The 27,242-nt window shown below is 42.6% G+C and overlaps 1 protein-coding gene across 1 annotated transcript in view; it reads left to right on the top strand.

Annotated features, from left to right (window-relative positions):
• Window positions 1-3,083: 3,083 nt before the first annotated feature.
• CEP192 (centrosomal protein 192) overlaps window positions 3,084-27,242 on the top strand; it is a 219,402-nt gene continuing 195,243 nt past the window's right edge. The window contains exons 1-11 of the mRNA XM_077808693.1: window positions 3,084-3,418; window positions 5,716-5,766; window positions 7,656-7,802; window positions 9,454-9,665; window positions 11,886-11,984; window positions 13,387-13,527; window positions 13,893-14,050; window positions 14,859-15,009; window positions 18,268-18,454; window positions 24,644-24,782; window positions 25,930-26,005. Of these exons, the coding sequence (XP_077664819.1) occupies window positions 3,308-3,418; window positions 5,716-5,766; window positions 7,656-7,802; window positions 9,454-9,665; window positions 11,886-11,984; window positions 13,387-13,527; window positions 13,893-14,050; window positions 14,859-15,009; window positions 18,268-18,454; window positions 24,644-24,782; window positions 25,930-26,005 (1,472 nt within the window). The 5' untranslated portion in view covers window positions 3,084-3,307. The remainder of the gene's footprint in view (window positions 3,419-5,715; window positions 5,767-7,655; window positions 7,803-9,453; window positions 9,666-11,885; window positions 11,985-13,386; window positions 13,528-13,892; window positions 14,051-14,858; window positions 15,010-18,267; window positions 18,455-24,643; window positions 24,783-25,929; window positions 26,006-27,242) is intronic.

Genomic DNA, 27,242 nt, shown 5'->3' on the forward strand with positions numbered 1-27,242 from the left:
CAGTGAGGGTAATTAACCATTTGAACAACTTACTGAGGGTCATGGTGGAATCTCCATTACAGGAAATTTTGAAATTAAGATTGTATGTTTTTCTAAATTGATGTGTGTACGAATTCTTTTGGGATAGTTACAGCTTGTGTTACATAGGTCAGGCCAGATGATTACAATTGTCACTTCTGGTCTTGGACTATAGGAACATCATTCACCCCAAGCTCCATGTGCCACCCTCCCATCCTCCTTTATTTTGGGGGCTCTCTGCAACTTGTCCCACCCCCTTCCTCAAGACTTGGGCTTTGTGTGGCCCCCATTTTTCCCTCCCCTTATAGCAGAATCCCCCATTCTTCCCATCCTATCAATAAAAGAAAAGGAGTACTTGTGGCACCTTAGAGACTAACCAATTTATTTGGTTAGTCTCTAAGGTGCCACAAGTACTCCTTTTCTTTTTGCGAATACAGACTAACACGGCTGTTACTCTGAAACCCATCCTATCAATGGTTGTGTGCATATCCACATTACTCCTAAACCATTATTCTGCTTTCTGTCAGGTGATAAATAATTCAGCATGTCAGCATATGAAACTCTGTTGTGAGGATGAGAAGATATGAGGAGTTATGCTAGAAAACAGTAACTGGTGTTCTCAACCTGTTCTTTGAGCTAGACTATTGCAAGTGCTTAAATCCTGTTGTGCTAATTCAGGGGTTCTCAAACTGGGGGTTGGGACCCCTCAGGGGTCACAAGGTTATTACATGTGGGGTCGTGAGCTGTCAGCCTCCACCCCAAACCCCACTTTGCCTCCAGCATTTATAATGGTGTTATTTATGTAAAGAAATGTTTTTAATTGAAAAGGGGAGTCACACTCAGAGGCTTGCTATGTGAAAGGAGTCACCAGTACAAAAGCTTGAGAACTACTGTGCTAATCATAGGGCAGGGGCTCCATGTGTCCACCACTTTTCCCCTTTCAGTTTTCCAGTGGCCCCCCAAATCAATGGGATTCTGACCATTGATACTTTGAACAATCCCTGACCATTTGGAATTGGTCAAATGTGGTGCTAAAAAGTCACCGCATTACAGACAATTACTGCGGAGTCTAAGGCCTTCGGGAGCTAGGCCACTTATATTAACAACAATAAGCTTTGAGATGGAAGATGCATCCTTGGGCTGGTGCCTGGGCAAGGGTCAGTGGCGACACAACCCTGGTGTGAATGTAATGGGCCACATCCACCCTGATTGAATTGGCCTCATTAGCCCTACAAAAAGCAATTTTCCCTCTATTGATATTCACCCCTTCTTGTCAGCTGTTGGGAATGGGCCACATCAACCCTGATTGAACTGGCCTCTTTAGCACTGACCCCCCCACACTGGCCTCTTTAGCACTGACCCCCTCCTATCTTTTCATGTGCTGTATATTTATACCTGCCTACTGTATTTTTCATTCCATGCATCTGATGAAGTGAGTTATAGCCAGTGGTGCAAGCAGAAATCATTTCTTGCTGGTACTGCACTCATGGGAGGAACACGGTGGGGGACACGTGACCCTCCATGTGACTGCTTCCCACCCCGGGGCCCTCACGCTCTCCCTGTCCCCTCCGACATGCCTTACCTGTCTAAAATTTTAACAGATGCAGTTGTAAAATGATGCTTTGGGCCCCTGGAGCCACCGGTACTTCCTGGATTTGATGGAAAAGAGGCATAGAACAGTGTGTGCCATATGCATCTTGACAGAACTTTAGCCAAATTGTTTTTTTATTTTCCTCAACATGATATACAGGAGGGGCAATCAAAATCAGCCTGGCAGAATGTGCATGAGAACTGTCTCTTCAGGACAAATCTTGTTCCAATTGAAATAAAAAAAAAGTTTTGCTGTTGAGTTCAATGGGAACAGGCTTTGACATTTGGAGAGGAAAGAACAAAACCACTCAAGCAAGGGCTATGTTGCTTATACCACAGATCTCAAAGGCTGCTGACTTATATGAGAAAATCAGACGATATCTGATCTTTGTCCATTGCAAGGGACGAATCAGCAATCAATGAGGCTAGAACAGTCTGTGTACCTATCAAACTCATAAGTCCATCTGCAAAGGATCAAGGAAATATGAAGGCTCCAGATTACCTTGAAGTCCTCAGTCCCTTGGTTAGAATGCTTCCATCAGTCTATGTTCATAGTCCCAAGCAGGTGTGGACAAGCTGTGGCTCCAGAACCACATGCGGCTCTTCAGAAGTTAATATGCGTCTCCTTGTACAGGCACCGACTCCAGGGCTAGAGCTACAGGCGCCAACTTTCCAATGTGCCGGGGGGGGGGGTGCTCACTGCTCAACCCCTAGCTCTGCCCCAGGCCCTGCCCCCACTCCACCCCTTCCCACCCCCTCCTCTGAGCCTGCCATGCCCTTGCTCCTCCCCCTCCGTGGCCCCCCCCAGCCTCCTGCACCCCAGGAAACAACTGATTGGGAGGCAGGGGGAGGCGCTGATTGGGGGGGCTGCCCTTGAGTGGGAAGCGCTGGGAGAGGGGTGGGGAGGGGAGCTGTTTGGGGGCTGCTGACATATTACTGTGGCTCTTCCGCAATGTACATTGGTAAATTCTGGCTCCTTCTCAGGCCCAGGTTGGCCACCCCTGGTCCAGAGGCTTGAGCAGGAATCAAAACCTGCCTTTTAAACACCTTCCGTCCCCGCACGGCTTCTCTCGAGGACTCCTGGCCACTTTAATAGCACAATACATACGCTAACAAACTTTAAAAAAGGGTTCAAGTTTGTTAGCATATGTAGTGTGCCGTGAAACCCATATAAAGAATGAATGCCCTCCCTAGCCACATTCTGCTCCTCTAAAGACTGAGTGCAGCTCCGGCCCCCCGCGGGGCTAGCCTCTCCAAATCCTTCCAGTACCCCATACCCGCTAAAACCCTCTTGCTGGTACTGCATACCGGAGGGTACCCCCCACCTGCACTCCTAGTGCTCGCCCACGAACGCTTGTGCCCAAATAAATGTGTTAGTCCCTAAAGTGCCACAAGGCCTCCTTGTGGTGTTCGCCTTAGACCCGCGCAGCCGCAGTAGGAGGCGGCGGGGCAGGGCCACGTTGCGCTCGCGCAGATTCCCAAGGGCTTGGCAACAGCCTTCCCTGCGCCGCGCGAGACGCCTCGGCTCGCCCCTGGTGGAGCGCGAGGGACGCTCCCTGGTGCGCACGCGCTGGGAGCAGATGCACGCGCGAGCCACCCTCGCTCTGGCGCGGGGCTGAGAGCGAGGCGCGCTTGCCCCGCGCCAGGGGAAGCCGTAGCGGCGCGCTCGGAGGGAAGCCGCTGCCGCCCAGGCCGGGGGATGTTCGTGGCGCGCAGCATCGCGGCCGATCACCGCGACCTCATCCACGATGTCTCCTTCGACTTCCACGGGCGGCGCATGGCGACCTGCTCCAGCGACCAGAGCGTCAAGGTGCGGGGGCCCCGCCGCTGCGTTCCTGCCGGGCGTCAGGGCGCGCCAGCCGCTCAGTCCCGGGGAGGGCGGGAAGCGGGGTCCCGGGCGGCGGGCGGGAAGCACCAGGCTCAGCCGTGCCGTGGGAGCTCCCGCTCCCCACCACCCGCCGTGTGCGGCCCTGAGGCGCGGCCAGGACTGGGCCGCCACGCGTTCCCAGTGCGGCGAGATCGCCTCTGCCGCCCTGGGCCGGGCCTGCCGCTCCCCGCCACGGCCTCCGCGGGGAGGTGCCCAGCGTTGATGTTTTGTTCGTCTCCGCCTGGCAGTTCCCTCAGAGCCACGGTGAGGGGGGCAGCCAGCCAGCCTTTAACCCCTGGCACGTGTGTCGCGCACCAACTAACTAGCGAGCCCTTAGTCCTGGTAAAAGCGTCAAAGGCAGCCGGTGTGAGAGTCTGCGGGCAAAAGAAAGGTAGTGTCCGAGCACCTTACTGCGTTATTACCAGAGCAGTGAGGAGGAAGCCACAATGAGGAAGGTCCGAGTTTTGTTGTAATTCCTGTAATAAGTAAACGTACGAATTGTCAATTGTTAAAACTAAGAAATCAAACACACAAGTCAAGAAATGGCAAGTAGTCAGGGTTCTCCTGCCCAGGTTTAACCACAGTGCACTATGATGCTGTATTCTATTTGCGATTTTCTACCTTGCCCTAATATATTATGAATGATACATATTATTACACATGCCATAAAAATATACACTATAAAAAGACTAAGTTTTACACTTTGCAGAGGAAACAAGAATAGAAAATATTTTGCATGTTGTTGTGTTCATATTGCTTTTGGAACTGTCAACTTTTGGCATTTCCTGACTTGCAAATACATGATTTTTCAGGCTTTCTTTTATATAGTTAAGATTAACATATTGCATTTACCTTTATTCTTTTTAAAGAAAAGAAAATGTTAACAGGTTCCTGTAGAGGATGGATGTGACAGTAAACTTAACTTTTCTATATTGTTTGGAAGATTTAATAGTACTACTATATGTGATGTAAAATTAAGCTGAGGTAACATAAAATAATGAGTTAAATGTTCTATCATGTATGCTCAGACAGGTACTTTTATAATTCCCACAATTTTAAAAAAATACTCAACTTTCACATTTAATTTGCTTTTTCCTCCCTAAGTGAGGATTAAAATCATGGCAAATTGGAAATGTATAGTATCAGTTGCTTTTAAGTTATGTGAAGTTAATGGAATGCTGGTCAAAGTCTTGAAGTCATATGCTTTTGCTGCTCAAAAATAACTTGACCAGTTTACCTCAAACTTAAAAAAACAACCAACCTTTGATCTGAGAACAAGTTTGTAAAACTTCTGCCTGAAGAAAATGCGCTTGAGGAAGTTACAGGTGATTGATAAAAGTGGGAAATATGCTTGAGAATAGAACAGGGTTCTCAAACTGTGGGTCGGGATCCCTCAGGGGTCGCAAGGGTTATTACATGGGGGGTCATGAGCTGTCAGCCTCCAACCCAAACCCCGCTTTGTCTCCAGCATTTATAATGGTGTTAAATATATTAAAAAATGTTTTTAATTTATTAAGCGGGGGGGTCGCACTCAGGCTTGCTATGTGAAAAGGATCACCAGTACAAAAGTTTGAGAACCACTGGAATAGAAGGTTTAGCTCTAGAGTTCATTGCGTGAACACTAAAATACTACTTTCCATTTATAATAGTACCTTTTTATCAATGTTAAGCTACAACTTTCAGCACTGTATTTGGAATGCTAAGATTTTGCCATTTTAAAGTTTTGTTTACAGTTATGTAGTTATCTTTCTGCTTGGACACAGTGGAACATTTTGGATTTTTCTTTGCACAAAGTAGCCTTACAGTAGTAACCTTTAATTATAATATTTTACACACATGAAGGCAGTCATAATTTCACATCTTAGTTATTATAAGCTTTTTACCCTGTGTGTAACAGAGTGTGAAACTAAGATTTTTTGGAATTCTCATGCTCTTCTCAGATTAAGATGAAGTGAGCAGGCTGTGTACCTTTATTAATAAACTCTTTTATACAAAAATAAATAAGGCTCCTATTTTTCAAATGGCTTTTATGACCTTAGTCCTGCAACTGCCTCCATGTAGATACAAGGGTATGTAGGAATGGGCAGGGTTTTCAGGGGGAAAAGGTTACTACCTGGTATATGTGGATTGTGCCTCTGTGTACAAGGACTGTCTTGTAAGCTTTGCTTACCTTCCATTTCTTGCAGGAAGAAAATGCTTAGATTAACAAAGTATATGTTTGCATTTTGGTTTCTTAATAGGTTTGGGACAAAAGTGAAAATGGGGATTGGCACTGTACTGCCAGCTGGAAGGTAAGCATTATTATTTCAGTATAACTATGAATGGTTATGCCAGTATTTTGTCAGTAAATCATTTTACTGAAGTATTTGCTGGCTCATAGTTTTGTACAGTAGAAACTCCCTGATTATCATCTTGCTAATCTGCAAATCCAGTTGTTCTCATTTTAAAAAGTCCACCAGTCTCACCTCACTTCTCAAAGTTTTAAAGAGCAGAAGCTGTAGTGAGGTCTTTTACTATAGACTTTATTACATTTACAGATATGTTTAGTAAATGTGCAGTAACTTCAGGAGCCAGAAGGGAGAAAATACAATAGAGAGTTTTGGTTATTGTTGCTCAGACTTTGCAGTGTGTCGCTGGAACTGTTTTCTAGCTCAGGGGAGGGCAAACTATGGCCTGCGGGCCGGATTGCCAGTCCTGTGGCGCAGCAGGGCTCAGGGAGGCTCCCTGGCCCCACACCGCTCCTGGAAGCGGCCGGCACCATGTCCCTGTGGTCCCTGGGGGCAGAGGGTTCAGCGCGCTGCCCTCGCCTGCAGGTACCGCCCCCTGCAGCTCCCATTGGCTGGGAACGGGGAACCGTGGCCACTGGGAGCTTTGGGGGAGGTACCTGCAGGTGAGGGCAGTGCATGGAGCCCTCTGGCCACCTGCCCGGGCTGTAGGGATGTGGTGCTGGCCACTTCTGGGAGCGGCGGGGAGCTAAGGCAGGCAGGGAGCCTGCCTTAGCCCTGTTGTGCGCTGCTGCCACCCTGCAGCTGCTCAGGGTAAGTGGTGCTGGGCCGGAGGCCACACCCTGTACCCCACCGCACCTCTCCTGCACCCTGAGCCCTCTGTCACACCCTGCACCCCTCCTGCATCCCAACCCCCTGCCCTGAGCCCCCACCTGGACCCCCTCCCGCATCTCTACCCCAGCCCTATATTCATGGCCCTGCATGCAATTTTCCCACCCAGATGTGGCCCTTAGGCCAAAAAGTTTGCCTACCCCTGTTCTAGTCTCATTATGGGACATGAAAATGAAAGTGGCAAAAAGTCATTTTATCAACTCTTATCTCTTATAGGTAGAGAGCCCTGCGGAGATACAAAATTTATCTCCGCATCCAATCTGCAAAAATGGTCTGCGGGTGTCCGCATCCACAGATGTATTGCAGATATCCATGGATTTGAAGGAGTCTAGTATTAGGACATGACTTTTCCGTATTTTTTTTCTGAGAAGAGCTTCTCAGTGAGGCCAATCCACATAGTTACAAAAGAGTACTGAGGTGGTCAACTTTTGAGTTGTACTGTAGTTTGTATTATAGGAATTAGTGCATCAAAATCTTGTAATTCTAAAGTTGGAAATCCAAGTGAAGCTTTTGGAGTCCTTTCCTCTTAAGAAAAGAAGTAGGCAGTCTGAGAGACTTGAAAAAGGAGCAGCAGGCAGGAAGTAAAATCAGCTGTATTCAGTATGGACTTTGGAGAAGTGCCCATGAAGTCAGAGATGATGGCAGCAGCATATGGCAGTTTAAAATATAGCTTTAATTTCTATGTTAAGACATATTCTTTAGCTTTTTAACCACTTCTTCAAATTTAGGGGTATAGTAGTAATTTCTAAACTGGAGAAATAAACCCATATACCTTATTGGTTAACTTATAGTAGTTAATCTTTCCAGGTATTAAGGAATTTTGAACATGGTTTTCAATAAGTAGTGTAGCTGATGTAGAATTTGGAGCCTTGTCAGTGAGGATTCACTTCAAAGAAGTACTCTAAAAGCCTTTTAGATTTGTTACTTTTTGCTTTTATAGCTGTAATTTCTTACTTCCCTAGAAAACTTGATATACTTAAAAATAAGATATTAACTTTAAATTTCCCATGATTGCAAGTGAAATATGCATTCTGTAGGCTACAATGTTTTTTTTTATTTCCCAGACACACAGTGGGTCCGTGTGGCGTGTGACATGGGCTCATCCTGAGTTTGGACAGGTCCTGGCCTCCTGCTCTTTTGACAGAACTGCTGTAGTGTGGGAAGAGATAGTGGGAGAGTCGAATGATAAACTTCGAGGGCAGAGTCACTGGGTGAGACCTGAAATGTTGTTGTTAGTTTTGAGACGCACATACTTTAATTCTCCTATATTTTATGCCTCATCTATTGATAGTTAAGTATTAAGGACCACAGATTTCAGCTGCTAAAACTCCAGAATTAAATAGAGGACTGAACTTGGCTAAATTAGAAATTGTTCCAAACTGCAAGTTATTGTAATCTGGTGGGAGTTCTCTTTTCTTCAACCCATTTTCGATTCCCAAATAGAGCTAGAGAGAGTTTGTCCTTTTCTATGGAGCTTTTCTGTTAATATAAAATAATAGTCATTTATTTGACAGTTTCCCTTGTTAATTTAGGATTGTACTTTGTCTAGGCTCGTTTTAAATGACTGGCATGGTTTTCAGCGTGCAACCTGACAAATAGATGTCGCTATTAAGTGTTTCCTAACATCAAGCGAAAATGTTTCCTTTTGTCAACTTCGTTATAGAGTGATGTCTGCAGCTATAAATTTGGAATCTTTTATATTATACATTTTACTTTGGTATCCCCTCTCTCTGTTCAAAAAATATCCACTGAGGAAAAAGTGTTTACCTCAAAATTCTAATGTTCCGTATTGCACAGTAGACCCTTTCTATGCAGCAGGAATCCCAGAATTATGTAGGACTGTTCCCACCTACCCCCACAGACAGTGCAGCATGTAACAATAAGTATGGTATCCTTTATTATGATATTCAGCCCATTTTAGGCTGTTACCAATTTTATCGTGCAAAATTTTTGTATTGAAAATGTATAATTACACTAAATATGATGGGCGGGGATAAAGTTGAAGGTTTGACTTCTGCATAGGGGATATTTATGGCTTTTGGCCCTCAAAAACAGGGGTGGAAGCTGATTTTGGTGGTTTTTTGGTGCACAGGAAACAGGCTTTGATACAGGTGAGGAAATGTATCTCTGTGTGCATGCATATGCGCTCTCACCTTTTTGGCAGAAGGGGTGATTACTCTAAATATGGGGGAAGGAATTGAAATTTCTCATCCCAATAAACCTTAACAAATTATCTGCCCCACTGTAGCTACCTGAAACTATCTCCAAGAACAAAGTAGTATATTATCTTGATGTTTCTGCTGAAATGATCAACAGTGAAATAGTTAACAATATTGATATTTGAAAGCATCGTCATTAGACCTCAGAGTCAACATATGAACAGAGCATTTCACGTCTCCCGGACACATGGTTTCAAGATGTCTGCAAATTCAGGCATATATACTTGTCAGTGCACATTTGTTCCACATTTTCAAGATTGTTTCCAAACTTAGAGCTTGACGGTATTTGCTGGCCTTCATACATAGTTTGTACACTGATTTAACTATTTGGTTAGAAACTGGTTTTGGTAAACTTGCCAAATCAAGCTATATCAGTATTAACACTTTTATATGGATATAACTGTGCCCACAATAGATTGGACTAATTTAACTGTATATGTTTCTTAACCAGTATAGTTACACTGGTGCTGAAGGTGTCTGTAGGCAAGCCATTAGGGATTTTTAAGATTAAACTCTAGACCTTGGAGCACTAGTATATGACAATTTATATGGCCACATAATTGCATCCTAAACTGGTGACTAAATAATTGATGGACGCTCAGAAGCGTTTTTTTTCTTTAACGATTACTGCCTTTACTTTCAGGTAAAAAGGACCACTCTGGTAGACAGTAGGACATCTGTTACAGATGTGAAGTTTGCTCCCAAGCATATGGGTCTTATGTTAGCAACCTGTTCGGCAGATGGCGTAGTGAGAATATATGAAGCTCCAGATGTTATGAATCTCAGTCAGTGGTCACTGCAGCATGAAATCTCATGTAAGCTAAGCTGCAGTTGCATTTCTTGGAATCCATCAAGGTAAATTATACAGTATCACTTAAACAGGTTTAAAGAATGAATGGAAGAAAAGTCCAAAGATTAGTTTGTCTAAAACTTATTAATGCAGAAAAAATACAAAAGATTTTGTCAGGTCTAGAAGAAAACTTTACTAAAGACTTTGATCTAGTTTGGTTGGATCAAATCATAAGTGTCTGAGTGTTTGAGAATGAATGATAATTGTGGGGTTGGGGGAGTAGTGACCTCTACATTAAGCTTGCCTAATTTTGTTATAAAGGATTCTTGAGAGCTTTCTTTGAGAAACTCTCCTTTTTTGTTTTCAGCAGGCTGTTGATATTTAACAGGAGGAATCTGTTTGGGCTACACAAGTCTTTTCTTTGTTTCATGAAACAGCATTCAGATTTACCTGAGATACAGTGTTAAATATTACCATTTCCTTTCTGTCACTTGTATTCTTCAGGAAAATGTTATAAGACTTCCCAAGTCACTGAACATTGAGGCCAGGTTGATGCTACTGCTAAAGCAGTAACACATGCTGAACAGGGAATACCCAGTGACCTGTCAAAGCCGCCTTTGGGGAACGAGGGGAACTTAAAAGAGACGTGGTTTGGGCTCACTCCGTAAACCCTATATGGCCCCATGGGGGAAGCGGCTCCTCCATCTCTTAGGGAGGGACGGAATGGAAGACAGGATGGGTCCCTAGCAGGCTACCCCTAGACCCAGTGCATGACACCAGTCTCCTCTATGGGGGGGAAACACTTGGGACAAGAGTTCCCCCAACACCAGGATTGGGGCAAGGGCACACAGACAGGGCTACAGTTCCTTGGATTTTTCACCTTTGGACCTGGCAACCCACCCCTTCTTTTGAAACAATAGTCTTCTCCTGGAGACAGCGAATGTGTTTAGCTCACATAGTAGTAATCTGTGCTTCAGTACTGAAGGTTCAGGTTCAGACATTCCTGATTCATTATGTGAGGTGGAAGCTGTTAAAAGTTATACAGTTTATTTTACCTTTGACTTTACTTAAAAACACTAAGAAATTACACATCAAATTAGTAGTTAAAAATGTTATTTAGGTTGCAAAGACAAACACTTGCAAGTTAGGAAATGCCCAATTTATGATTACAACCCCAATTCTATCTCCATGTTTATATGCATTTGTCATAAATATAAAGGGAAGGGTAACCACCTTTCTGTATACAGTGCTATAAAATCCCTCCTGGCCAGACGCAAAACCCTTTCACCTGTAAAGGGTTAAGAAGCTAAGGTAACCTCACTGGCACCTGACCCAAAATGACCAATGAGGGGACAAGATACTTTCAAATCTTGAGTGGGGGGTGGAACAAAGGATCTATCTGGTGATGCTTTTGCCTGGAACAGATTAGAAATGCAGCCTTTCAACTCCTGTTTAGTAAGTAAGTAATCTAGCTAGAACATGCCTTAGATTTCCTTTCGTTTAATGGCTGGTAAAATAAGCTGTGCTGGATGGAATGTATATTCCTGTTTGTGTCTTTTTGTAACTTAAGGTTTTGCCTAGAGGGATTCTCTATGTTTTGAATCTGATTACTGCCTTTTTCTTTATTTCTGTATTTACCATCCTGATTTTACAGAGGTGATTCTTTTATCTTTTTTTTAATTAAAATTCTTCTTTTAAGAACCTGATTGATTTTTTGTTGTTCTTAAGATCCAAGGGTTTGGGTCTGCGTTCACCTGTACAAATTGGTGAGGATTCTTATCAAGCGTTCCCCAGGAAGGGGAGTGTAGGGCTTGGGGGTATATTTTGCGGGAAGACGTCTCCAAGTGGGCTCTTTCCCTGTTCTTTGTTTAAAACGCTTGGTGGTAGCAGCATACGGTTCAAGCACAGGGCAAAGTTTGTACCTTGGGGAAGCTATTTAACCTAAGCTGTTAAGAATAAGCTTAGGGGGTCTTTCATGCAGGTCCCCACATCTGTACCCTAGAGTTCAGGGTGGGGAAGGAACCTTGACAGCATTATATGATAGTCTTCAGTTTCATGCTGTTTTTTCCACAGTCTCATTCACTGAGGAGGATGGTCATTCTGGAGGACAGAATGATGGTTGCACGGCCAGCTGAAAATCTGCCATTTCTTAACTTTCGAGTGCTTGACTTTGCAATCTAATTAACATTTTTAATTTTTTAAATCTGTAATACTTAAAATAGCTTAAATTGTGTTACACATGATAGTAATTTGTAAATGTAATGGCACTTATTTTTCACTTGTAGCTCTCGAGCTCATTCTCCGATGATAGCTGTAGGAAGTGATGACAACAGTCCAAATATACTGGCTAAGGTTCAGATTTATGAATACAATGAAAACACCAGGTAAACTAAGGAATTAACCAATACAGTAGAACTTCAGAGTTACAAACTGACCATTCAACCACACACGTCCTTTGGAACCAGAGGTACAGGATCAGGCAGCAGCAGAAACCAAAAGAGGAAAAAAAGCAAATACAGTACTGTTAAAAGTAAACTACTAATAAAATGGAAAGCTTTTTTCTTCTGTATTGTAGAGTTTCAAAGCTGTATTAAGTTAATGTTCAGTTGCAAACTTTTGAAAGAACGACCATAACGCTTTGTTTAGAGTTACAACACATTTATGAACGGCCTCCATTCCCAAGATGTTCGTAACTCTGAGGTTGTCCTGTATAATCTTTATAATGGGTTTAGAATGGCTATTTGCTGGTTTATAACAACATGGTGATTAAATAATTCTTACTGTTGTGCATGGATAGAAGTATAAAACATACTTGTGAGTAATAAAACATGTACATTGTGAGAAGTTTGAAATGATGTTTGAAATACTGCCTCATTGTAGTTGCTGCATATATTCCTGTATCATGGAATGGGTAGAAGGAGAAGAATCTCAGAATGTTGGCTGATGTTGCATATCATGGTTATGGACCATGGCTAGTGGTGCCATTCCGAACACACAAACCCAATGAGTGTCGCTAGGATTTTCACGCAGAGATCTGAGGCCCCAGTCCCATGGCCCCAGTCCTGCAAAGATTTACTTAATGTGCTTAAAGTTAAGCATATATATATATATAACTCTTAGCAGGATTGGGGCCAAGGTTGGTACAGTCCAATGTTCATTGTGCTTGAATACCATTTTTTAAATGCTAATATGAACAATGATTGTTACTCCATGACCTTTTAAAAAATTTATTTACCTGTAAAATATTTTCAAAGTTGATGGTAGAAAATCCTGTGAATCATCAGCATTCTTTGAAATCTATTAAGAAAGCATTAGATTTGTTAAATTTATGCACTCCAGTAAGAAAATGCACAGATGTGCATATGAAACCTTAATTTTATGATAAACTATTTATGTGATCACATTAGAATCCTGCTTTATTCAGTGTGCCTGTTGAATAGTGCATGAGGCAGGAAAATCCTGGGGATTCATACCTCATTCTGGGCCAGATTCTGTCTGCAATGACAGTAGAGCAAATCTAATATAATTTACTCTGATAAAGCAGAATTGGACCATAGTACAAAAGATGCTTATTATATAGCAAATGAGGCAGACAATTGAACACAGATTACATTAATTAAAAGATATTATTTTGTAACTATAAAATTAATAATTTTTCTTTTTAATTTATATTTGATTGCTGGACCCTTCTCTGTACAGTAATTCCCTCTGTCTACTCCATTTATTTGCATCACTGGCTATGATGTCAGCACTCATCAAACGAATAACCTGTCTGTTGCTCCTCAGGAAGTATGCAAAAGCAGAAACTCTTATGACAGTCACTGATCCTGTACATGATATTGCATTTGCTCCGAATCTGGGAAGATCCTTCCATATTTTAGCTGTAGCTACCAAAGATGTACGAATTTTCACACTGAAACCCGTAAGGTGAGCTTTTGAAGCAGATTTCTTAACATGAAACCATATAGTTGTGTAGTCTAACGCTAATATGCTCTGGAGATAAAACAAAACATTATCAGTGCTTACTACTTTAATAAGCCTATCCAGAAAGGGTTGCTCTTAGCAGTCTATTAAAGGCAACCAATGAACTAGCACAACAAAATTTTCTTTCACCATCATTTACTATTAGTTGTTTGAGAAAATATTGTCACAAACCTTCTTGGAAAACATAGCTCCCCTTTGTTGTTGCACATTCAAGACAATTTGTATTTTCTTTGGTCAGAATTAGTAATGTTTGTTGTCTTAAAATACAGATGCATGTAGAAATTTTACCTGCTTTTTTTTCTTAACAGGAAAGAATTGACTTCTTCTGGAGGACTAACAAAATTTGAAATTCAGATAGTAGCTCAGTTTGATAATCACAATTCCCAGGTCTGGCGAGTGAGTTGGAACATTACAGGCACAGTGCTTGCATCATCTGGTGATGATGGCTGTGTTAGACTATGGAAAGGTAAGAGTTCTGTGGGGCACACATTAAGCTATTTTAGGTTGCTCTGTCAATGCTGAAAGATTAAAGATTGACCTGTACTTATGGGAAAACTTAATTGTTTTCTGGAATGCAAGTTCCTTTGAACTGGTTCGTGGACTGTAAGACTTTCTGTTGCTGCATGCATTTGGAAAAGAAAATAAATCTTTTGTTTGCTGGCCCTCAGAGGGCACTTGCTTTGTTTGGTTTAGAATACAGTAATAGCCAACAGAACTTGTCTTCTGAATTGCTCAGTTTGTTCTAACTAAGGTAGTAGAAGTTAATGTGACCTTTTCTCATGAACATGTCTACTGCAGTCAGGAATAAATGTGAGATGTACACAAAACTCTAAAATACCAAAGTTACAATTTCTGTCTTCGCCTCATGGCAGAAGAGTGAAAAATCTACAATCCCCAGATCCTGCTCAGGGAACAGTACAGATACTTAATCTTTAATGTGTCCAACTAATACTTGGTAATGTTATCAGTACTAACATTTTTGTACGTAATTACTTACAGGAAGGTTGAACTTTACAACTTTGTATTTTACTGATTTACTGTACAGTGAAGTTTTCAAGCTTAATAAAGAGGAAATTGCAAAAAATAGTGTGGGAAGAGAATGTCAACAGTTAAAGAGCAAGATCCTCAGCTGTCTTAAATTGTCTCCTTTGACTTTGGTGGCACTTCACTGACTTACACCAGCTGAGAATCTGTCCAAAATGTTGTAACCTTATCAAATGTTCTTGGAGATTAGGGATGGAAATAAAAACTATTTTTTTTTGGTAATTTTGCAGCTAATTACATGGACAACTGGAAGTGTACTGGTATACTGAAAGGTAATGGGAGTCCAGTCAATGGTAGTGCTCAGCAGGGAATGTTTAATGCTTCTCTAGGTTCAGCCAATACAAGCCTACAGAATTCATTAAATGGATCAGCTGTTGGCAGGTAGGCTAATTTATACATAGTGTATTCAAAATTCCTAGAGTCTATCTTTTGTGTACCTATTTCACTCTTAGTTTCACTCAGTTCTGATGCGTCTCTTATGGTTTTTAGGTGTGGTAATATTTGTTTTTTATTATTGCACTAGTGTTTTTTCCTGTTATGCTAAAATTTAGAAAAGTGCTTACTAAATTCTTTAATTTTGCATTTGTAAGGCAATCATAGATTCCAGCATATAGCAGGTACCCTTTTTCAGGGCTCTGTGTACTCTGCAGCACAATGGGACCAAATTCCACAGCAGAAATTTCCAAATTCTTCAGCAAACATTATTTTATACTATCATTGTGAAATAACCTTCATTTCCATTCTTAAGCAAATACAACTGTGGTTCATAGTTCAAAATATTCATTCACATAAAATTCAGTAATTATTTTTATGGCGATTATTTTTGAGGATGGGTATCTTTCCTGTGCTCTCCAGGTGGCCTGGCTCCACAACCCAAGCCTTGGCTCCCGCGATGTTGTCCAGGAGGCCCAGCTCAGAAGCTCCTTCCCTTGTGTGTACGAGGGAAGGGGGAAGCTTGTAGCCGGCTTCAGCCGGTTATCTCCCTGATTTCCCAAGTGTCGGCTGCTACTCTGCTATCCTGGCAGCCCAGCTGGCCAGCCTATGCTTCTGGCTCCTCCTTCTCTTGGCTGTAAGCTGAACTCCAGCTCTGGCCCTCAATGGAACAGTGCAGGGATCATGCACTATAACCTAATTAACTCTCCTTTGTGGGGAAAGCTAGAGAGCCAAGAGGCAGCTGCAGACCAAATCCCAGGAGGACAGGAAGACAAAAGTCAGCTGGTTGCAGCAAAAATGTTGAACTCGATATCATCTTGCAAAAATGCTGTATTCTACAGCTGTGGAATTGTAGACGCCACAGGGCCCTGACTGTGATGGATGGGACAGTTTACACCTCTTAGAGCTATTGTTTCAGGCTCTCGGCAGACTCAGGCAGCCACCACTTCATTGATGTATGTTTCCAAGGTTATCTCCACAATTCTAAGGACTAGAAACATACTTTTAAAAAAAGAGAAATGTAAGATTCTTGTTCACAATTCTGCAGCGGGGTGAATTCCACTGTGAAGTCTTCGGCCATGGAATCTCTGACTATACTGGGTCCTGTCCTTTATGATAGAGCCTTACTGTGTGAGAAAGTATTTACCTACCTATTTTGCTTTGTGATTACATTGGTTTGAAAGTTAGTGTAAAAATCATAGCTATAATGTGCTTTAGTGAATTTTAAGTTTAAAACAAAGCTTATATTAACTATTGACCAAATTGGATTGGACCACCATTAGATTGCTTTTTAGGCTGATGTTCAATGCATTGTACATTTAAGCAGCTAAGGGACAGTTAAACTATAATAAGATTTCAATCTTTGGAAAATCAAATTTATCAGAATAAGTACATCATACCACTTATGCTTTCCAAACTGTGGGTTAGTGATAAAAATAGTTTTGGAATGATTGAAACATGAAAATAAATAACTAGAAACACTCAGTAGTGCTGTGTTCTTATTGTGTTGATAACCACGTGTGCCTAGATTTGTGATGCATTTTCCCTTCTCCATTTGTATTATGTCCTTTTTAACAGAAAACAGAGCTGATATCAACCTAACTGGAGTAACTTTGCTGTTTTGCTGCTTGTTGCATGCACACAGGAATGGAAAGAGAACTTTTTTCCCCTCCCCAACGCCGTTTGACCTCTCCCAAGACACCAGCAGCTTGATAACTACTAAACGCAATTCAAAAGGCCTTTTAAAAAATACACTGTATACCTTTTTGTACTAGCCATTGCAGTTCGACACTGTTGGAACTTCTGAAAGAAGGATAACTGGAGAGGGTTCTTGTTGAGACAGATTTCCACAAAAATAGGTTCTCTCCCTCCCCTCCCTCCCAGAAAGCTCATGAAACTAATGGACTAGTATATGGGTTAAGAGGATTTGTTGTCCTTAGCTGGGGTGTGAGGAGGGAAAAGACTGCTTAATGACCATTAAAGTCAATTAATTTTCATTAAAATTGTTTTGAGTGTTGATTTGTTTTCCATTTTGTAGTGTTCAAATATATAATTGATTCCTAAACATTACAGCTTTGTAATTACTTTGTAATATACTGAAACTGTTAATCTTAAAGGAATAAGAGAACAGTGTGATTTGACAACTGTACAGATAATAGCTTAACTTAGTGTGGTGTTACAAAACATTTCTTTGAAATGAAGCAAATGCTGTCATTCTTTCTTTTGATATGTGCTTGTATGTTCCTGTGGTGTAATTCCAGGGAGTAGTTATGATTCCCTCTGAGCACAACATTCTGAAATTGACAGTAATCTAGAAAACACACAAATTTAGATCAACATGCATCTTTAAATATGGATTGTCCCAGGATTTTATTAATTACTTGGCCATGCCATTCTGTAAATATTCTCAGAGCAAAAAGTAAGATAGATAATGTCTACAAATATTTTAATAGTTCTAGTAAAATGCATAAATGTTACGGGTAAGTCTTAATAGAAGTTGGCAAAACAATTACATGAAATGGCATACTCTGAGCATTGTGTTGAACAGAAATCTTAAGCTTGTTCTGAGGTTTCTGCAGAAATATGTAAATACATATAAAGATTGTATTTAATTGAAAAGAGTAGTCCTTCCTTGTAAATGTGTATTGTGATATCTAAATATTATAAAAACAATCTCATGTTTTTACATCTGATCTAGAAACTTGCAGTAAAATTGATCTGAGTTGGATGCAAATGCAGCATGTGTACTTGCATAATATTTAATGTCTGCCTGGTGTTGCAAATGAAGCATTATTAAAGTCTCTGTTAATAAGTTGCATGAAATTCTAGGAGAACTGTGTGCATCAAAGATGTTGATAGCTGTGTTAGAAAATCCTTTTAATTTACAAAGTAACTTGTTTCTGTGTAAAATGCATATTAGGAATGTATTTATAATCTTTTTTATGAGGCTTTCAGTGGAAAAGAGTATACTTTTTTTCCTTAAAGAACAGTTTCCAGACTTGTTCAATCAATCTTGTTTTGAATGAGGGCCTTGATTTCTGCTGTTATGTTTCATTGGTTTTGGCATGGATATACTGAAGCTTTTTTTTTCCAGCATGTCTTTTCTCCCCTTTGGTTCTCCTTGTATTTACTACTTTTCTCTTTTTCTTCTGTTTTTTTTGTTTTGTTTTTTGTTTTGGTGTTTTGTTCCTGTCTTAATTGTTTCAGGTATTTCTTTCCCCCTCTGGATTCCCCACGGGCTGGATCGAGATGGTCCAGTTATGCCCAGCTCCTACCTCCTCCTCCTCTGATAGAGCACTCTTGCGATGCTGACACTGCCAACCACCAGTATCCTCACCCAAGCAGACGATATATCTCTCAGCCTCTTAACCTTTTACCTGAGAACGAAGGGGTTTAATATACGTATTTAAAATAAATCCTAAAGGGCCTTACTCAGATGCTTGTAAATGCTTCAGTTTTTGGCTGCTTTCATTTTTCACTTTTCCTCCAAAAGATTTTCAAAAATCAGGGCTTTCTTGCATGTTTTGCAAACATCACAGTATTTGGAACCTAATGTTTGTGCTTGTGCATCAAAGGGATATTAGCTCTATTGTTTTGTATCCTTTGATGAACTGTGACTACACACAAGCAGCATTAACTGTGAGCTCTATATATATATAGAGAGAGAGGGTTGACTTTAAAGTGCCTATCTAAAAGTTGGGTTTTTTTTGTATTCTGTTTATTTTGGTGGTGAGTTTGTTATACAATATATCACATCGATAAATGTGTCATCAAAGTTCAACATGCCTTCAAGAAACTGTTCTAGAGCTTTAACAGATAATTGGAATTGACATCTAAAATAAAAGAAAATATTCCTGTATATACTACAGTAGAAGTTTAATTAGGCATGTTTGGTCACTTAGAATTTTCCATCTCATTGCATAAAATAAATTTTATAATTAGGTAGATCAATTAAACTTATTTTAAAAGATTTGTATTTGCTTTTTTTATCAAAGGAATACTATTATGATAAAAGAGCCTTTCTGATGCAAATATCTAATCTAATACACACTTACAGTGGGGCACATGTGGGTGAATTAAGCAACTTTTTCTTCAGAAGGCTTAAAACTCAAATTTAGTGTATTGTTTCCTTTGAATACATACTAACAGCCAAATCTTGTTTAAAAATAAGACAGCTTGCTGATTGTGACTACTATAGTTGAGTGACCACGAAAAGTCTTATCTGGTACACTTTTACTGGCTTATGATATATAAAGAACTGAAAGTAAGTTTTTTTTCCCCCCTCATTTTTAAATTGGAAATACAGGTTTTGTATGAAATTACATTAAAAGGGGCCAAATGTTTGAAAGGTAAGGAAGTGAGAGGGGAACTTTTTAAAATGATTGTCACTGACTTTTGTATACTCAGTGATAAGCATTTTACATCACAGATGTCTTAAGATTCAATGCCTCCTGCCCTTTCAGTTGAGGTGCAAGGCACTGATACACATCCTCAGAGCCCCTGCTGTGTTCACGAGCAAAAGAACAGCGGAGCCTGGTGTTGCCATTCCCAATATCGAAAATTTTTTAAAAAGCAGAAAAAAAAGTTTGACCTTTGTGCTAAATACCAAAAATGGTCCAAGCCCAATTGCTCAAAAATCAATAACAGATTATCTTTAAGACTGCGAAACAGTTGCTGTTCTACCCCTTATTTTAACATACTACAACTTTACACAAGATTTGAATTGAAATTTCCCAATATTCTGCAACACTCAAGCACATGCTTTAACAGTGTGAGAGTATTCCCATTCACTTCAGCGGGTCTGCTCCCCTTTTAAAGTTAACCACGTGCAGAAGTGTTGGTAGAATTGAGAACTGCTTGAAGTTGACTGGTTTCTGTTCTATTTTAAGTTACAGCTTCTGGTTAGTGGCCTGAGAGTGAGGAGTAAAAAGCTTGTGCAGTGTGCAGTTGGGAAAAACAAACAAAACCCCAAAGCACTTCTCTTTGCCTAACCAGTATTCAGTGTTACATCTTCATGATAACTGAAATGCCTGAATGTCAGAGTTTAAAGTGTGGTATGTAAATTAACCTTTATGATTATTTTTAAAATAAAGTATAAACATTTGAAACTGCAGGACTAAAAATATGCACTAGCATAACATTTTCTGTTATCTCATACTTTCACTGTAGATGTGTATGCACAGGTGCTTGTGCAGCTATTTGGTATAAGGAATTTACAAGCTCAGCTGCTGAAGCAAGAGAAGATTGTTCCACATGGCATGGGTTGTTTAAAAAAATTTCTGCACAAACAAATGCAGAATAACTGTAGTGAAAGAGTGAATCCAGATGATTTGTGGTGGTTGTGGATCATTGTATCCACCCAACTCTGGGTATTTTTTAAATACCTATACATCATTTTGGGCAGATAGCCCATTGTGAAGTGGCTCCAATCCAAATGCATTTATGGAGAAGGGACACTGCCACTTTTCCCCTATGCAGCAGCAGGAAGCCATATTGTAGCAGGACAGTCCCCTCCAAGTGGAAGGTTTATGCTTAGGGGAATTTTGTGCCCTACAATGAAAAATTCTACACACAATATTTAAAAATTAGTACACTATAACCATGGCAGCTTGTTATTTTGGGAATTTATTTCAAAATACTTGTCAGCAAGTATATAACAATACAAAGTCAATGACGGTTTTCTGACAAATAAGGTTTCTTACTAGGCATACTAATGCAGAACTCTGCATAATTCATTTAAACTACGCTACAGAAACTTATTTCCGTTACCCCTCAGAAGCAGTGCAAAGGCTTGGGGGAGTTGGGGATAATGGAGTAGCTGAGGAAGAGGGAAGTTATTTCTAGGAAAGAGCCTGGGAGTGAACCTGGAGGGCTGTTAGGTGTGGACAGGAGAACCAGGGAACTGGGTTTTTTGGGGGGAGAAGGCTTGTTAAGGACGGGAGGAGCCTCCCCTAGGCCGTGCCCCTGGCTGACCCCTAGTCTCTCCCATTCAGTCAGGCACATCTGCCTGTGTCCCCATGTGCCCCTACTCCCCCACTCAACCACCTCTCCTTCCTGTCCCAGTGTGTCCCTGCACCTCCCTCTCCCCATGTGTTTGTGCGCCCGCACTTAGCCACCCTTCTCCCCCTATCCTCATGTGTTGCTGCACCCCATGTACCTGCCCATCTTCCTGTATCCTTGCAGTCCTACACCTGTGGCTTAATGCTGTCATCCTTCTAGCTGCTGTGCCCCCACCGCAGACCGTGACCACCCAGCAGACCTGTGTGCCCCATCTTCCTGGTAACCCATGCCTCCTAACCTGGCCCCAAAAGCAGGGCGCAGTGAGGAAAGCAGCCTCTCCATGGCTGGCTGCTCGGGCCCAGAGCAGACTGCCGTCTTTTCTGGTATCACAGCAGCCCGTGGTGGTCAAAAGGTGTAATTGCAGCACATCCGAGGCAGAATGTATTTCCAGGGGGCCTTAATTCTCTGTGTGTGCAGTGTCCAGGAGTAAAGTTGCTACTGCTATCAGCATAGGTGCAATGGCCACATCACATCAATGCTACAGTATGGGGCTGTGGCTATGGCCTCTAGCAGGGGTGGGCAAACTTTTTGGCCCAAGGGCCACATCAGGGTATGGAAATTGTGTGGTGGGCCATGAATGCTCATGAAATTGGGGGTTGGGGTGCGGGAGGGGGTGAGGGTACTGGGGATGAAGGGTTGGGGAAGCAGGAGCATGTTCTGGGCTGGGACCGAGGGGTTTAGAGGGCAGGAGGGGGATCAGAGCTGGGGCAGGGGTGCAGGCTCTGGGCGGTGCTTACCTCCAGCAGCTGCCAGGAGCAGCAGCATGTTTCCTCTCTGGCTCTGAAGCGGAGGCACAGCCAGGCAGCTGTGCTTGCTGTCCCCTCCGCTGGCACTGCCCCTACAGCTCCCATTGGCTGCAGTTCCTGGCCAATGGGAGCTGCGCGGGTGGTGCTTCGGGCAGGGGCAGCATGCAGAGTCCCCTGGCTGCCCCTACGCGTAGGAGCTGGAGGGGGGGACATGCTTCTGCTTCCAGGAGCCGTGCGGAGCGGAGCAAGTCCCCGGCTGGTGCATCGGAGGGAGCAAGCCCTGGTCCCTTCTCCCCAACGGGATCTTGAGGGCTGGATTAATATGTCTGGAGGGACGGATGCGGCCCCTGGGCCGTAGTTTGCCCACCCTGACTTATAGTGTCTAAGAGCAGAAGGGGTGAGTGTGAGTAAGGTAGTCGATAGCGGAGACTGTGCTCTTCCAAAACTATAGTAACTTCCAAGGATAAGCTTTTTTTTTCTGTTGTCCTAAATAGTATTTTGCTTGCTCTTCATACGTAATGGCTGCAGACGCTGCTTCTTATGTGCGTTGCACCTTCTCTTCTCAGTTCTCTTAGTGTTGCTTAATTTTTGAGTGTTTTCTATTAATTTAGTCCTAAAAATACAATATTCAGGTTACTAATCTAGTCCAAGAAGCACTTTCTGGTGGTACACAGAAAGTTGGCTGCTCACAGGGTGCTGGCTCTTATTTTCAGCTAAGAGAAATTAAAGTAGAAGGAGGGGGAAATGAAATGACCAAAAGTAAACAGTGAGGTTTATTTTCTTTAAAAAAAAGACAAAACACATGGAACTGAGACAAATAAAAATATGGTAAGTACTTTTGAAATACTATTTTTCTATGTAATTGCTGTAGCAGCCAACCAGACGTTATGTCCTTATGAAGAGGGGGGAAATGTCCGGGAATGGAAAACTAGAGTCAAAGTGTTCGTGAAAAAATTGGTCTAGTAACATAGGGCGTGCATTATGAAAAAGTTGGGGAACCACTCAACTAATAGCATCTACCTACCTAGCAGCTCCATGATCTGTTATTCTAGTATAGATTCTCAACCTGTTCCAGACTGTAACCCCAAGAACATTTGGAATTACCCTCCCTTCTAGCCCTCAAGAAAAGGACAGGGGATGGGACATCCCATGCCCCCCAATTCAGTTTTGTAAATGTGTTCTTGTATGTTTGTACTATTACTGCCCAGTACTGGAGGGAAGGCCAGGCTTATGATTGTACAGTCATGTTGCCCATTAAAGCATGTGGCTTATGGAAGATAAGCTCTAACTATAGTACTACCACACAAACATAAATCAGTCATGGCAAAATAGGTGCTCAGAGGAACCTACAAAACAGAATTCAAAACCTGACATGAAATTTTCCTTTAAAATATAACTTTGGGAAGAGAAAAGCCTTAATCTAAAACAGGAATGCTAAAGGAAAGACTTCAACTAGTATTTTTCTGACAAAAAAGAGAACGTGTTGACGATTGTGCTTCTGGGATTCACTACCTATATGTGGTAGCCACTGAACTAGTAGCAATTTTTCATTATCTTGGGTATTTTTTAGAGCTTCTATGGTTTTATTTAGGCACTTGTCCAAAAGTCATCTTATTTTCCTACCTATAGGAGGAAGTACTGCTATTCCGTATTTTCCATTAACAATCCACCAGTCACACTTTTTCCTCAAAAGAAGCTGTATTTATAGCTCTCCAGCATGAAAGTCACTATTCTATCCAGTGAATAATGTATGTTAGAAATATCTCCTTTAAAAGCCTTGGAAGTTTAATATCTGTATTTTGATAGTAATGAAAAGTTTATGTGTACACAATAAGATATTTGAAACATTTATCCCATAACTTTTTTTTACTGTTAATTCAGTGTTAATGCAAAATAAACGTATTGCAGGCTCAGGGTCTCAGATAAGATGTTTTTGCGTGGTTGTTCTATGCATATTGTTGAATTGTGTGTGGAAATTTTTTTAACTTTTTTAACTTTTAGATAACAATCAGGTATGCCAGTTAGCCATCTGCAGTGTGTGTGAATTCTGGCCCATCTCATGATTCACACTGTATCTATGACAGGTTTCAGAGTAGCAGCCGTGTTAGTCTGTGTCCGCAAAAAGAAAAGGAGTATTTGTGGCACCTTAGAGACTAACAAATTTATCTGACCATAAGTGTGCTCAGGAAAGCTTATGCTCAAATAAATTTGTTAGTCTCTAAGGTGCCACAAGTCCTCCTTGTTGCTGTATCTGTGGTATCCCAAAACAGCTATTTCACACAACTGGGTCACTAATGCAGCAGGTGCAGCTAGACAGCTCTAGAAGTGTATTTAATTAAGTACCATGTGTCATAACAACTGCTCCCAGCAGGAACTCAGAGGCTGTCCATAGGGCAACCTGCCTTATGCTTCGCATGCTAGGCTCTCAGGGAACGCAGTGTGGTAGGGCCCCCTGCTTGACCTCAGCCTTCATAGGAAGGCGCACATTGCTTCTGAGGAGCCCTTGCGAGCGAAGGTGGGTGGGCCCAAGTCTCCCCCTCCCTCCCACCGCCCCGACGGGCTGGGCTGGGTGTCACTCATAGCAGCCGGGGGAGGGGTTAGTGACGTCATGCCTCTTTCCCCCCAATCACAAACCCAGTCCCGGCTTTTATTTTTATCCTGAGCGGCCTAATACTGCTGGCCAGCTCCCGCTTTTTTTTTTTATTTTCCCGGTTCCTTTGGCCTAGCCCCCAGACTAGCACGCGCAGCCTTGCGCTGCGAATGCGCGCCCCCCGAAGGGAGAGAAAGAGTCGCAGGGCTTGGTGGGAGCGTGCGCGCGCAGGTGCGCGCGCGCCCTGGGCGGGTCTCGCGCTACAGCCATTCTCGCGCACAAATCCGGCGGAGCGGTTGTCGCCCCCGCGTTCTGCTCTGGGGCTGGTGAGTGAACTAGAGAGCGCGGCGCCTGCGGGAGGAGGCGGAGGGAAGCGGAGCGACGGTTTGAAGTTGTGGCGGTTGGGTGGCCGGGCTGCTCCTGTCTCCGTTTCTGTCCGTGCGGGGGGAGGTGCCGGTGCTGGGTCCCGGCTGTTTCCTGCTCCCCCGCCCCAGGCAGACGCGGCAGGGCCAGGCACTCAGGTGCGTGGGAGGAGGAGGGGGAGTGAGGCTCGCTCTCTGCCCCGCTCCCCAGCCGTCCGGGGGAAGCTGTGCCCCGGGCCCCGCGAGGCGCCCCCGCAGGGAGGCTCCCGTCCTAGCTCCGCAGAACTCCGTGTCCCTGCCCACTGCCCCTGCCCCGCTGCCCGGGGCTGTCTCTGGGGCTGGCGGACTCGGTTGTAGCTTGTGGCTGGCTGTTGAATGGGCAAAGTGATACGAACTAACCCAGGAAAGGGCGCCCTTATTCTGGAGTGAGCGTGTCCGCACGGGGAGCGGTACCGGTGTGAGCCTCCTGGGGTCATTAGGCTGGACAGATGAGCCCTCACTCTAGCTCAAAGGTAGGCAAACATTTTGGCTCAAGGGCCACATCTGGGTATGGAAATTGTATGGCCGTGAACGCTCATGACATTGGGGTTGGGGTGCAGGAGGGGGTGAGGGCTCTGGCGGGGGGGTGCAGGCTCTGGGTGGCATTTACCTCAAGCAGCTCCTGGAAGCAGCAGCATGTTCTGGCTTTGGCTCCTATGCAGAGGTGTGGCCAGGTGGCTCTGTGCACTGTCTTGCCTGCAGGTGCTGCCCTTGCAGCTTCCATTGGCCAGGAACTGCAGGCAATGGGAGCTGCAGCAGTGTTCTGCAGAGCCAGTTGGCTGTGCCTCTGTGTAGGAGCAGGATGGGGGGACATGCCACTGATTCTGGGAGCTGTGTGGAGTGGCCCCTGACCCCACTCCCCAGCTGGAGTGCAGCAAGCCCCAGTACCCAGTGGGAACTTGAGGGCTTGATTAAATAGGCTGGCAGGCTGAATGTGGCCTGCGGCTGTAGTTCGCCCTCCCCTGCTCCGTACCCTTCCCCGTCCCCTGTGCAAGGAGCCTCTGATTCAGCCAGTTTAATGACGCCTAATGAAGGTGATGCTTTACATAGGTTTTTTTTTTTTTTTTTTTAGGCTCCATCGAGTGCTTGAGGCCTGTAGAAACAGGAAGATGCTGTCTGCTCCAAGCAACTTTACAAGCTAAATACAGGTCAGGCACTTGAGGGCTCTAACTTGTAGGAGTTAATGTCTCTTTTAAGAAAAAAAAAAAGTCTTGATCTGTGCCTTCTTGCTCAAAATACTGAGGAAGAAGTTTAAATGAGTTTGTAGATATAGTTGTGCTTATGTCAGTAAAGGATATGGTCAGTGTATTGTCTATTTTTTTTATCGGAAACAAACAGGGAGCTGTAACAAATTACTTATGTTATTGTAAATGCAGTTGATTTGCTCTTGTATTCAGATGTTCCTTTATCAGGATGAGTTCTGCTGTCAAACAGTCTCTTCTGTGGCACCTGTCACAGTCAAGTAAATTTACTATCTGTTGCTCTTGACGTTTTGAGATCATCCTACTTGGAAAGTACAAGATGACTTCTTGTCCCACCGTGATGCTTTTTGGTAGTAGTAAAATTGATGTTTAGTGGCTTCCCAGTTAAACTTCAGTACCTATTCCAGTGCCAGAATGTGATCCTGTTGGGCGATAGTTATTTTCTTACCTTAAATAACAGGGGCTGGTTGTACAACTGAGGGTGTTTTCTCTGTGCACCTTGAAAAAAATCACCAGTCTTACACTCTTCTATTGATTTTTTTTTTTTTAAAGACTTTATTAATATGGTGTTGAAGATCTTGGATGGAGTGCGGTGAACAGTGAAGGAGATAGAAGCACAAGGAAACTAGCTTTTTACTTTAATTGGGTATTCTAAATTTTTTTTTAGTGGATGTGAATCTGAAAATTTTTGAAATTGAGTTTAAATCTCCCAAACGCTTAGATAAAGCACACTTTAAATAACATGCCGTAAACTTGAAGGTGAATGTTTACAGCTCCCTTGTTGAATTTTTATGAGGGGCTTTTCCGCATAGGAGACATTGATTATAAAAAGTAATAGTGAAACTGATTATATTCAGAGCTGTGAAATGCATGTTCTCACTAGCATTCTGTAACTCCTTTCAGTTCTGACATTGCTGTGTATTAACGACAGTAGGTATAAAATTTAAACAAATGTGACTTTTTAAAAACAGTGGTTTTATTTGGATTTGGAAGTAAATTGGCTTGAAGACTAACAAATGGATAAAATGTCAGTTGCTTTTTTTGGTGAAAGCCAAAGAAGGAAGCATACTGTCAGCTCTTAGACTTTTCTGATTTTATTTTGAGTGAGTGTTAGAACATTTGGACTCAACTACTGGTTTAAAGAATACATTTTTTTGCTATACATGCAATATTTTAGCCAACT

This window comes from Eretmochelys imbricata, chromosome 2 (assembly GCF_965152235.1).
Source record: "Eretmochelys imbricata isolate rEreImb1 chromosome 2, rEreImb1.hap1, whole genome shotgun sequence".
Taxonomy (NCBI): domain Eukaryota; kingdom Metazoa; phylum Chordata; order Testudines; family Cheloniidae; genus Eretmochelys; species Eretmochelys imbricata.